We start from the raw sequence: 12,683 nt of genomic DNA on the forward strand, positions 1-12,683 counted from the left end.
GAGGGAGCAAGACCCCAAACACACAGCCAAGGTAACCTTCAATAGGTTTCAGGAAGAATGGAAGAATACACCAAAACCACACCTGAGCAATGCATGTGACTATTTTCTTCATACAGGAGGCATCTTGCAGCTTCATTACCAACAAAGAATTTTGTATGAAGTATTCAATAAATTTCAGTAAGAGTGTTCAATACTTTTTCCCTGCATTTTTCCATTTTATTATACTTAGCTTATTACACTTAACTTCTGTAGTTATTTGGTTTCTTTGTATGTGTGGGTTATTTGGGTTGTTACTGACATCTGGTGAAAATTTCCTGTCAGTAGCATCTTAGAAATAATTTACTGAGAAAATGGTGATGTGTTCAATTTTTTACCTGCTGTAAATGCTATGTGAAAATAAGCACAGATTAATGGAACATGTGACCAGCTTTCCCTTTTTCTAATACATCCTTTCTTTTTTGTGGATTATTTTTTAAATAAAAAAAATCAGTTTTTTTTTCATATCATTTTTCATTTTGCTTATTAATTAATTAGTATAATTATTAATTAATTAATTAACAGATGTGGTTGATTAATCAACCACATCTGTTTTTTTTATTCAATTTTAATTTGATAATGATGTTTGAAACTTGATAATAAAATTCTTGTTTTGGCTCCTCCCATTTTTCTTTGACGTCACTGTGGTTCCTGCATGGAGCTGTACGTTAATGAAATGCAAAAAAGATCTTGAGTTTCTGTTGGAACAAAATGTTTGAAAATCTGAACTGAGATTTCCTGTTGATCCACTAATGAAGTTTGTAAAATAATCCCTGAATAAAAAGATGTTGACTTTTAATTCAGTAATCACTGTTTGTCATTGCTGCTGTAATGTTTTGTGATGTCTAATGGAGGTCATAGGACATCAAAACACTCCTATATGAGGCGACTGACCCTCCGATGATGAACTTCACTGTGACTTTGTATGAAACCATGATTCCCAAAACCTCCTTCAGCACGCCTTCCTTCACACTGAAAGAAACAGAAAAATAACATGAACATCAATAAAACTAAAACGTTTTTCTTTTTAAAAAAGATAGGATTTTATGCCACAGTTGGAAGTCGCTGTTTGCTGAAGAAGTTTAACATTAATTACTGTCAGCTGTATGTTTTAAATTCTGCAGGAAGTGAACGTGTTTTAGCCCCTCCCACTGCTGCTGGATGTCCTCACAGTGTTAGAACTAAAGTAGATAAGGTGGTTCCTTCAGGATTAATCTCTACAGCAGGTTGATCAGTGGTTAAAGAGTCGGGTCACCAATTACTTTAACGTTTCCCATAATCCTCCTGGTGGCCCCACTGCGCTTCCCAGAATGCACCGCAGCACCAGCAGAGTTCCAGCATCTCATAGCGCATGTAAACAATGGCTAACAGATGTGGATGGCGTTGATCCAGCGAGTTCATGGGCGATTATGATGATGACACATTCTCCCAAGTTGAGAGGGTTATCTAGAGGAGGTGTCACACATGTGATGGACTTCTGCCGCGCCCCCGATGTTGTCTTATTGTCCACACTTCATGAGGTTGTTTACGTTGTGCCCTGAACAGAACTCTGCTGAAATGACCTCTCCTGTGAGTCATGAGCTTCGAAACGGCACGAGATTCACAACTGTGAAACAACGAATGCGTAGACCTGGTTGTTCCCGCTCACGCCATCTTTCGTGTCCTTGGACGAGACTCTTCATTGTCAATTGTTCCAGTCCTCCCAGCTGGAAATGGATTGGAACCAGCTTTAACTGGGAAACTACAGTAACTTGCAAGGTCCTATCCAGCGGCTGATACATGTCACATGTACTGTTAATGATATAGTTTTTACACTTACAACCCAATTTCAATGAAGTTGGGATGTTGTCTAAATGTAAATAAAAACAGAATACAATGATTTGCAAATCCTCTTCCCCTATATTCAATTGAATACACCACAAAGACAAGATATGTAATGTTCAAACTGATAAACTTTATTGTTTTTGAGCAAATATTTGCTCATTTTGAAATGGATGCCTGCAACACATTTCAAAAAAGCTGGGACAGGGGCAACAAAAGACTGGGAAAGTTGATGAATGCTCAAAGAACACCTGTCTGGAACATTCCACAGGTGAACAGATTAATTGGAAACTGGTGTGTGTCATGATTGGGTATAAAAGGAGCATCCCCAAAAGGCTCAGCCGTTCACAAGCAAAGATGGGGCGAGGATCACCACTTTGTGAACAACTGTTGTTTTGTGATGTATTAGCCATAACGCACTTTCCCAACTGCAGTTAGTCCAGAATTCAGCGGCTCGACTTTTAACAGGGGCCAGAAAGCGTGAGCACATTACCCCAATTTTGGCTTCTCTGCACTGGCTCCCTGTATGTTTCAGAATTGATTTTAAGATACTTTTGTTTGTTGACTGGCCCCGCAATATATCATCAACTGCCTCCAGGTTTACACTCCAACACGAGCTCTGACGTCCGATGGCCAGTCCCAGCTCATGGTCCCTAGGACGAGACTTAAAACTCAAGGGGACAGAGCCTTCTCCGTGGTTGGTCCCAGACTCTGGAACGCTCTGCCCCTACACGTCCGATCTGCTCCCACTGTGGAGTGTTTTAAGTCCCGTCTTAAGGCCCACTTTTATTCCTTGGCTTTTTACACCGCGTGAGTTGTACGGTCCTTGTGTCTTATTTTATTAAAATTTATTGTTTTATCATGGTTTTATTTATTTATGTATTATTTTATCTTATCTATTGTACTGTTATTATTGATATTATTACTATTTTGCGTGTCTATGCTTTTGCTGTGCAGCACTTTGGAGACTCGAGTCTGTTTAAAATGTGCTTTATAAATAAAGTGGATTGGATTGGATTGAACTGCGTGAAAAATAGTTCAACAGTTAAAGAATAATGTTTCTCAATGTTCAGTTGCAAGGAATTTAGGGATTCCATCATCTACAGTCCATAATATAATCAGAAGATTCAGAGAATCTGGAGAACTTTCTACACGTAAGTGGCAAGACCAAAAACCAACATTGAACGCCTGTGACCTTCAATCCCTCAGGCGGCACTGCATTAAACGCCGACATCATTGTGTCGTGGGCTCATGAACACTTCAGAAAACCATTGTCAGTTAACACAGTTTGTGGCTACATCTTCAAGTGCAAGTTAAAACTCTACCATGCAAAGCGAAAGCCATATCAACAACATCCAGAAATGTTGCCACTGGGCCTGAGCTCATTTCCCCAGTTAAACTGGGCCTGAGCTCATTTGAAATGGACAGACGCAAAGTGGAAAAGTGTGCTTGGTCTGATGCCCATGGCACGAGCAACTTACACATCTGTGATGGCACCATCAATGCTAAAGGGTACATCCAGGTTTTGGAGCAACACATGCTGCCATTGAAGCAACATCTTTTTCATGGACGTCGCTGCTTATTTCAGCAAGACAATAACCAAGCCACATTCTGCACGTGTTACAACAGTGTGGCTTCATAGTAAAGAGTGCAGGTACTAGACTGGCCTGCCTGCAGTCCAGACCTGTCGCCCATTGAAAATGTTTGGCACATTATGAAGCACAAAATACAACAACGAAGACCCCAGACTGTTGAACAACTGAAGTCGTACATCAAGCAAGAATGGGAAAGAATTCCACCGACAAAGCTTCAACAATTAGTGTCCTCAGTTCCCAAACGCTTATTACATGTTGTTAGAAGGAAAGGTGTGTCATGATTTAATAGAACGAATGACCCAGACATGGACACAGCAGACTTTAATTGGGCCGTTTTGGACCCCGACCCAGCCACATTTTTCATGAGATCAATTTGTTCTTCAATTGTTTCCATTCATGCCACACCCCGAAGAAGAAATTTGATTTTTTTTAGACCAAGCCTGGAGCCTAGTTGAAGCCAACCACTGGTTATATGATTACTTCCCAGAATTAGAAGATTTGGACAGCTTGTTTGCTGCTTGGAGTCTTCCTGCCTGGGTGTGGCAACCTGAACTACATCTGCCGTCCATCCCACCTCAGTGTGACAGTGAGTCCGATTGGGTGGACATAGAGGATGATGAAAGTGATGATTATGAAGGCGATTCTTCATCAGAAATGGATGGACAGGCACTCCAAGACACTGCTGCTGTTTTCTTTAAGATTCAAGACTTGTATTTTGAATTTTTGTACAATCCAGGATGGCAGCACCAACAACAACGTTTTTGGCCCCAATTTTGTTGGTACTGGAATTGTTTGCATTCTGTCATCAAGCAGTTAAGTTCCCAGTGTAGGTTTTTTGCTAATTCGTTTGTGCTATGTAGTTTCCACAGTTCTTAAAGTGTTCCATCTTGGCGAATGTTTTCTTTAATGTATTCAATGACTAAGCAAGTTCATTCCCCACGTTATGGCTTCAGGCAGCCCACTGAAAATTATTCCAAACTTGATCGCCACCTATGTTTGTTTTGTGGGTTTTCTCTCCTTTTGCGTTGTCTTAGAAAGCAGTTCAATGGCTCATGCTATCCTTTTTCAAGTATATTTTTGTCCATGGCCTTAGCAGTGTTATGTTTTGGTGTTTTTTCACATTCTTTACTTAAGCGGAATTTTTTCACCCATCCACACTCGGTCAGCACCTTTTGCAGTTCTGTTATATGTTTTCCCATTTTTGGCCCCTAAGTTGGTCTTGTCAATTTTTGCACCTCCTGCTTTTTCTTGGTAAATGCTTATGTTACCCATTTAATTTGTTTGCCAGTCTATTAGTTTTCACTGGCTCTGGTCATATCTCATTTTGTTTGTATTATTTTTTCTATTCTTTAGTGCAGCTAGTTCATCCCTCGTGATATTTTCAGTTGCTTACATCACCATCCTTTTGTAGATTTATTCGCTGTTGGTTCCCTCCAGTATCAATTGTGGCATTTCTGTTATGTGGGCCGCCAGAAGAGGAGGTACTGCTAGCCCACCACCAGTGGGCGCCCTGCCTGAAGTGCGGGCTTCAGGCACGAGAGGGCGCTGCCGCCACGGACACAGCCGGGGGTGACAGCTGTCACTCATTATCTCTTGACAGCTGTCACCCATCTACTCAACATCATCTCACTCCATAAAGACCAGACGTCATCTCCACCTCGTTGCCGAGATATCGTACTTCGTTGATGGTAATATTCTCAGCCTTAAAACTAACTGTGTCTTAGTCTGAACTCGTTTTACAGCTGTTTTCCTGTGGAGTGCCTTATCTGGGAGATTGGCGTAATCAGCGACGGATTCGCTTCACACCCCAGCCAGATAAGTGTTTGAGACAGGAGCTGCACGAGTGTGTGTTAGAGGTGGAGGTGGCATTCCCACCGTTGTTGTTACTGGGTGTACACACACCCACACTTGACTGTCTTTGTTCTCACCAGCAGTACCAGATCCGACAGTCGGGGACGGTGATCACCTGGGAATTCGGGACTTGGCGGCTCCAGTATTCACCAGGTTCGGTGGCGGCGGAAATCGTGTGGTTCCGGCTCTTCTCAGGACAGACGTCTTCTATCCTCGAGCCTGCCCACACGTCACCTTTGTGGATTGACTGTAATCATATTCTGAGATTGTCTGTATGTTCGTTGTGCACCTTCACAACATTAAATTGTTAATTTTTGGCTCATCTATTGACCGTTCATTTGCGCCCCCTGTTGTGGGTCCGTGTCACTACACTTTCACAACAATTTCATTTCCCAATTCTTCTCCTATTGTCACTGACTGCCGCGTTGTCTTTAGCCTCTGCCACAGCCCACTGTATATTGCATGATGTTTGTTAATTTGACTTTTGCTGGGCCTGGCTACCCTCACGTCCGACCTCCGGGTTTCTCTGTGGCCTATTGTAGACCTGGGGCCCGACTTTATCCTCTGACTGGTTTATGTCAACCGTGCAATGGCCCCACACCCTCAGTTTTTTACCCTGGTGAGTCACCTGGTCTTTGTTCTGATTCTACTTTGACCTCTGGTAATATGTTATCTCTTAATCAATCAATCAATTTTTTTATATAGCGCCAAATCACAACAAACAGTTGCCCCAAGGCGCTTTATATTGTAAGGCAAGGCTATACAATAATTATGTAAAACCCCAACGGTCAAAACGACCCCCTGTGAGCAAGCACTTGGCTACAGTGGGAAGGAAAATCTCCCTTTTAACAGGAAGAAACCTCCAGCAGAACCAGGCTCAGGGAGGGGCAGTCTTCTGCTGGGACTGGTTGGGGCTGAGGGAGAGAACCAGGAAAAAGACATGCTGTGGAGGGGAGCAGAGATCGATCACTAATGATTAAATGCAGAGTGGTGCATACAGAGCAAAAAGAGAAAGAAACAGTGCATCATGGGAACCCCCAGCAGTCTACGTCTATAGCAGCATAACTAAGGGATGGTTCAGGGTCACCTGATCCAGCCCTAACTATAAGCTTAGCAAAAAGGAAAGTTTTAAGCCTAATCTTAAAAGTAGAGAGGGTGTCTGTCTCCCTGATCTGAATTGGGAGCTGTTCCACAGGAGAGGAGCCTGAAGCTGAAGGCTCTGCCTCCCATTCTACTCTTACAAACCCTAGGAACTACAAGTAAGCCTGCAGTCTGAGAGCGAAGCGCTCTATTGGGGTGATATGGTACTACGAGGTCCCTAAGATAAGATGGGACCTGATTATTCAAAACCTTATAAGTAAGAAGAAGAATTTTAAATTCTATTCTAGAATTAACAGGAAGCCAATGAAGAGAGGCCAATATGGGTGAGATATGCTCTCTCCTTCTAGTCCCCGTCAGTACTCTAGCTGCAGCATTTTGAATTAACTGAAGGCTTTTTAGGGAACTTTTAGGACAACCTGATAATAATGAATTACAATAGTCCAGCCTAGAGGAAATAAATGCATGAATTAGTTTTTCAGCATCACTCTGAGACAAGACCTTTCTGATTTTAGAGATATTGCATAAATGCAAAAAAGCAGTCCTACATATTTGTTTAATATTTGTTTAATTTGTTTAATTTGTCTTAGACAGCCATTCGGGTTTTGATCTTGTTGTTTTGGGGGGGGGGGGGGGGGGGGGTTCTGTTGCTTTCCTCCGGTTCCCCTGTTTGGCTGCACCCGCCTCCTGGCCCCCTCCTGCCCGCCCATGGTCATCTGGTTTTTGGGTTTGCTTCTTGTGGCCGTCTGGGTCGGCCATTTTGTGTGTGTGTGTGTGGGGGGGGTACTGTCATGATTTGCCCTGGATCAGGGCTCATGTGCTGTTTTGTTTTTTTTTTTATCTGTGAGCCATTAAGCTTTGATTTTCTGTTTAGCATGATTTCAGTCTCTGGCTGTATTTATCTGGTCATTTTATTTTAGTCACTTGTTTAGTCTCATCTTGGTTGGTTCTGATTATCTCTTTTCTGTGCATATTATTTTGTTACTGGTTTTATGCTCTATCATTTTTCTGTGTAGCCATTAGTTGTATTAGCTGTTATACTTTTGCCACATTGCGAGTTCCAGTTTAGTTTCTGCCCCAGCCTTTAATGTCTTGATTATAGTTCTGTATGCCTTCTGTCTATCTTTTTTTCTCCTGCTCTCTCCCCTCTCCACTCTGCTTTGTGTTTCTGTCTCTGCACTATCTTGCACCACTTCTTCCCTCTTGAGTCTGTATGCTTTGTGTTACTGCACTCTCTGCACCTGTCCTCTCTCATCTTTGTTTTCCCACACACCTGTTCTCACTTACCTTAATCACCACACCTTGTATTTAAGCCCATCTGGTTCTCTCCCTCACTGCTCGTTCGTTGCACTTCTTGTCTTCGTTCCAGCCTGTGTATTTTTGTAGTTCTTCATCATTGTATTCTGCCAGTTACAACCTTGCTTGCTTTTTGACCTTGCCTTTTTGCCTCAGCCTGTGTTATACTGTCTTGCTGTGCCTCTGGACCCAGCCTGTTTGACCACGCCTTTTTGCCTTGTGCTTTCCTGTACTTCTGCATTGCTGACTGACCACCTGTGTACCGTATTCTCGCCTGTGTTCCAAGATAAAGCCTTTTTGATATTCCACCTTCTGAGTCTGTAAATCTGCATTTGTGTCCAGCATTCAGTCTGCCCCACACCATGGGCCCTGATAAGGTGATATAACACAGTGGTAAACATACCACTGTCCCAGCTTTTTTGAAATGTGTTGCAGGCATCCATTTCAAAATGAGCAAATATTTGCACAAAAACAAAAAAGTCTATCGTTTTGAACATTAAATATCTTGTCTTTGTGGTGTATTCAATTGAATATAGGTTGCAAGAGGATTTGCAATCATGTATTCTGTTTTTATTTACATAATGCCGTGTTCACACCGGGCGCGATCAGATGCTACAAATTTGTGTGGGTCGCCAGGCGACGGACGCGCCTTCTTCGCCCGGTGTGTCGCTCTGCTTGGGTGGACTTTCGCTGCGAAAATTCACCCCGGTGCGTCATCAAATAGGAGGAGCTTCCATTCCGCTCGCTGGTTCCGGTTGTCAGTCAAGTTAACATGACGGACCTTGATCACACGGAGCGAGTTGTTGCGAAAAGCTCCCAATACAGAGAGTATCATTATTTGCTGCAGGAGCTGTGTCTGGGTGACGGCCGCTTTCAGCGGTCCTTCCACCGCTGCGGGACCCAGTTTGAGGATCAACTGTCCCGTTCGCGCGCGCACATGTAAACAATTAAAAAACAAAAACAAAACTCCGCTGTTTGCTGCAGCTGGCTTTTCCCCCCAAAAAACTCTGTCATAATTGTGTTTAGAAACCAGTCACGTCTGTGTAGTTAATTAATAAAATATTCTCTACAGACGATTCGCTCGCGCGTGCACGTAAAAAAAAAAAGAAAAGGAAAAAGCTCCGCTCCCCGCTGCTGCAAGTACGGCTGCTGCTCGCTCCAAAACTCTGTCATAATTGTGTTTAGAAACCAGTCACCATTTGCTTTATACAGGTGTGTAGTTAATAAGTAAAATCAAGGGCGTAGGTTTGGTCTCAGCTTTGGTAGGGACAATACCCCCCCCCCCCCCCCCTGCCCACCACCACCCCCTAACCCACTCATACCATTAGACGCACACGTACAGCATAATACATAACATATGACGACATAATGCTGAATAATTTAACACTTTATTTACAATATTAAGTGTGTAGGCAAACAAACAAATAGCTTAAATAACAAAATTGCACCCAAAATCACGAATCTATTCTATAGGCCTACACCTGAGAGAACAAGACAACAACAAAAAATATACTTGTGGAGCTAAAAAAAAAAAAAAAAAAGTTTTTGCAACCAAGATGTATAATCTATTCTCTTCATCAGTAATGCAGTTGTAGGTATCTGGCAACCTAATTTGCCAAAAAAAAAAAAAAGAAAAAAAAAGGGATTTCCAATAACATATATGGTGTATTACGGTAAACGTAAGCCTGTGATGTCATAACGCAGAGGAAAAACACGGAAGTTTCACACTAGTGCGCCGCTGATTCTCATTACCGTAAGTTCTCATGTAAGCCCTCACTCTGAAAAATTTCAACACTGACAGCAAGCCAAGAATCCGTGCTTTCCAACAGTGTGCTATATGTTGCATATATTATGGTAAAGTGCGTCGGTGACTTTGAAACGAGGGAAAAGTATGAAAAGAGCGCAAAACTGACAGAAAAGTACAGAGACAGACAGCAAACATAAATGTGTAATTTTTGAGGAAAAGGCAGGGTGGTTAGTGTCATTTGTGAAGATGTGTTTGTGTGGTGTGTGCAGTTTATTTTAAGTGTGGCGCACAGCATTGTTCGCAAGCCCCGCCCTTCTTGTTTTTCTGCACCGGAGCAGTGTTGCCAGATATGAAATATGAACTATCGTACCAAACCTCAAAATTAGCGTATTTTGGGAGAAATTATCGTACACAACAAAACGCATACAACGTAGCTATTTTTTGCGTTTGTTTTTTTTTTAAATTTACAAGAATTTTGTCACATTTTTTAAACAGTAATTATAGTAATGGGGAAACTATGGCACAGAAAGAACACAAATGCACAAGCAAATGCACTACCAGACTAGAAAGATTTTTTTTTCTGTGAAGGGACACAAACGTGTCAATTACCAGACTAGAAAGAGTCGAACTCAACCTTGAGGTCGCTGTCGTCATCCGATGCCACTTGTGCAGATTTTGTTGAACACAGAAAAAATGTTGACACCTCCATAAGGAACTTGAACCTTTTTTTTTTTTTTTCCTTGTATATCTCTTTGCTCTTGTGTTTTGTTCGTTTGTTATTGCATTTGTTGAAATAAAGTTTCGAAAAAAAAAAAGATGTTGGCTGGGAATCTTCCTGTCACGGCAGAGAGTAGGATGGGAACTTGTATAGAGAGGGGCGGGCTTTCAAATGACTTTGTCCCGGTCGCCCAAAGCCTGCAGCAGCCCTGTGTGTGGTGTGTCTTTGATGCCGCCTGAGTGCAACGCCTGCAAAATGATTCTTGGGTGTCAGAGAGAGATGCGTGTTTGGGCAACCAACTGAAATTATCGTACATATTGGATTTTTTCCCATTATTGATCGTACAGAGGGCAAAACTATCATACAAATACGATAATTATCGTACATCTGGCAACACTGCACCGGAGCCACCCATCCTCTGCGCTCTGGGACCTCCCACTTTACAAATGAAGCACTGCCTGCCACGAGATGCGCTTTGTTTACGGCCATGTGAGAAGAACGTGAGCCAATGAAATTGCAACATGGGTAAGTAACCCTGTCACTCTGGCACATCGAAAACACAAAACGTGACGACTAAAATTATAGTATCGAGTTCGCAAAAAAATAGTGAATGATTTTGATATATAAAAAAAATGCTAAATATTGGTAGGGACTATTTTGCCATCCCAAAATATTGGTTGTGACTTGTCCCTATGGTCCATATGCAAACCTACGCCCCTGAGTAAAATAATCTCCAGGACGATTTGCGCGCGCGCACGTAAAATAAAAATAAAACGAAACTCCGCTCCCCACTGCTGTGGGGCTGCTGTTCGCTCCAACAACTCTGTCATAATTGTGAAATAAAGGACAAAAGAGACATAAGTCCTGCTCACAGGCTGCTACCAGATACAGGACATGTTCACATCTTCAGTCAAACTCCAGACATCTCCACGTCACTACATATTCAGTCCCTGATTAGTCATCACGGCGCGACGAGACGAAAAAGATTTTTGAACTTGGGGAGGAGGGCAACGCGACGTGAGGCGACGCAATATCGCGCCACAAACGCGCAAAACGCTCAAAATCGCTTCACTCGCCTCCATCGCGTCGCGCTGCGCGGTTTGGCGCCAAAACGCGTCCTTACATAGGGATTACATGGCAACCTGTGGCTGCAGTCGCTCGCGTCGCGCCCGGTGTGAACGCGGCAACGTCCCAACTTCATTTGAATTGGGCTTATACTTTTGACATCATCAGATTTTTACATAAACAATGTCAAACCATGGCACAACACACTAACGGCTGCTGATCGCTGATTGGTCGGTTATATGTTGTACCTCGACCTCTGAGGTCATTTGGTAACATGATATGACAGAGGGTTACGTCCTCTGATTGACCACTCACATGCTCGATGATGCCAGATTGGTGTCTTCGTGCTTCAGTTTGCCGTCCAGCGCAATGCCCCGCCTCTCCCTGTTGTTGGCCAGCAAAGGCAGCAGCTTGTAGACTTTCTGCAAAGTGGCTCCAGGGAGAAAACTGAATCTCTGAGACATAAAGCATGCACATGTCTCAGATCAGCAGAGCTCCTCCTCTCAACATTTAGGGCCCTATCTTGATGATCTGTAGCACACAGTGTAAAATCACAGTGCACATATAGGACACGTCCAGCTCCACATTGCTATTTACACAGTGTATAATCTGAACACAAAGTCAGGATCAAAGTGCAAAGGACTCATAATGAGTCACTTTGTAACACTTTACAATAAGTGTACATTAATTAACAATAGTTATATATAATAATAAGCCTAATTAAAAGTGAATTAAGCATTAACTAATGTGTTTAGTATCACTTATTAATTGTGTTCATTCTAAACTATTAATTTATTTACAAAGATAGTAAGCACCATTAATAAATTATTACTTAACACACTGGTCAATAATTAATTCACTGAGATCATGCTTATTACTGTTTTAACTAACATGAACACCATTAATAAATGATTACTTAACACACAGGTCAATGTTGTGGGTATATCCTGCCAATTATGTCTTTGCTTGTATGTACCTTTTATGTGTGCGTGTGTTGCATGTTCCCCTGTTTCACGTGTGTGTGTGTGTGTGTGTGTGTGTGTGAGATGCTCCATTGTTGTCACTCCTCCGTGTCCATGGGTTCAGTCCATGGTCTGTCTTTTGTGTCTGTCCCTGCCTGCATCTGTTGTCTGTCTGTCGTTTCATCTGTCCGTGGTCCTGGTCTTTGTACTCCTCTGTCATCACTACTTGTCCTTATCTCTTCCCTGTTCACAGTCGTTCATGTTCTTGTGTTTTTTACTCATTAGTTCTTTTTGTTGTAGTTATTCATAGTTACCCTTCATTCGATTTTTAATTCCATTTTTATGTCCTACTTGGTTTTTGTTTCTTTGCACAGTTTGTTATTTGATTGACGTTTGACTTGTGTATTACTTATCATGTTGTCTTGTAGTTCCATGGTTGTTTTGCATTTATATCTTGATGTGTATTTGGTTGTTTGTCTTTTGGTCTCATCACA

General features: G+C 42.2%; 1 protein-coding gene across 1 annotated transcript in view; it reads right to left on the reverse strand.

The window, feature by feature from the left end:
* saga (S-antigen; retina and pineal gland (arrestin) a) overlaps positions 1–12,683 on the reverse strand; it is a 53,558-nt gene that overhangs the window by 15,950 nt on the left and 24,925 nt on the right. The window contains 2 exon segments of the mRNA XM_034183703.1: positions 931–1,008; positions 11,543–11,680. Coding sequence (XP_034039594.1) covers positions 931–1,008; positions 11,543–11,680 — 216 coding nt within the window.

The sequence above is a fragment of the Thalassophryne amazonica genome, chromosome 12, assembly GCF_902500255.1.
Source record: "Thalassophryne amazonica chromosome 12, fThaAma1.1, whole genome shotgun sequence".
NCBI classification, from domain to species: domain Eukaryota; kingdom Metazoa; phylum Chordata; class Actinopteri; order Batrachoidiformes; family Batrachoididae; genus Thalassophryne; species Thalassophryne amazonica.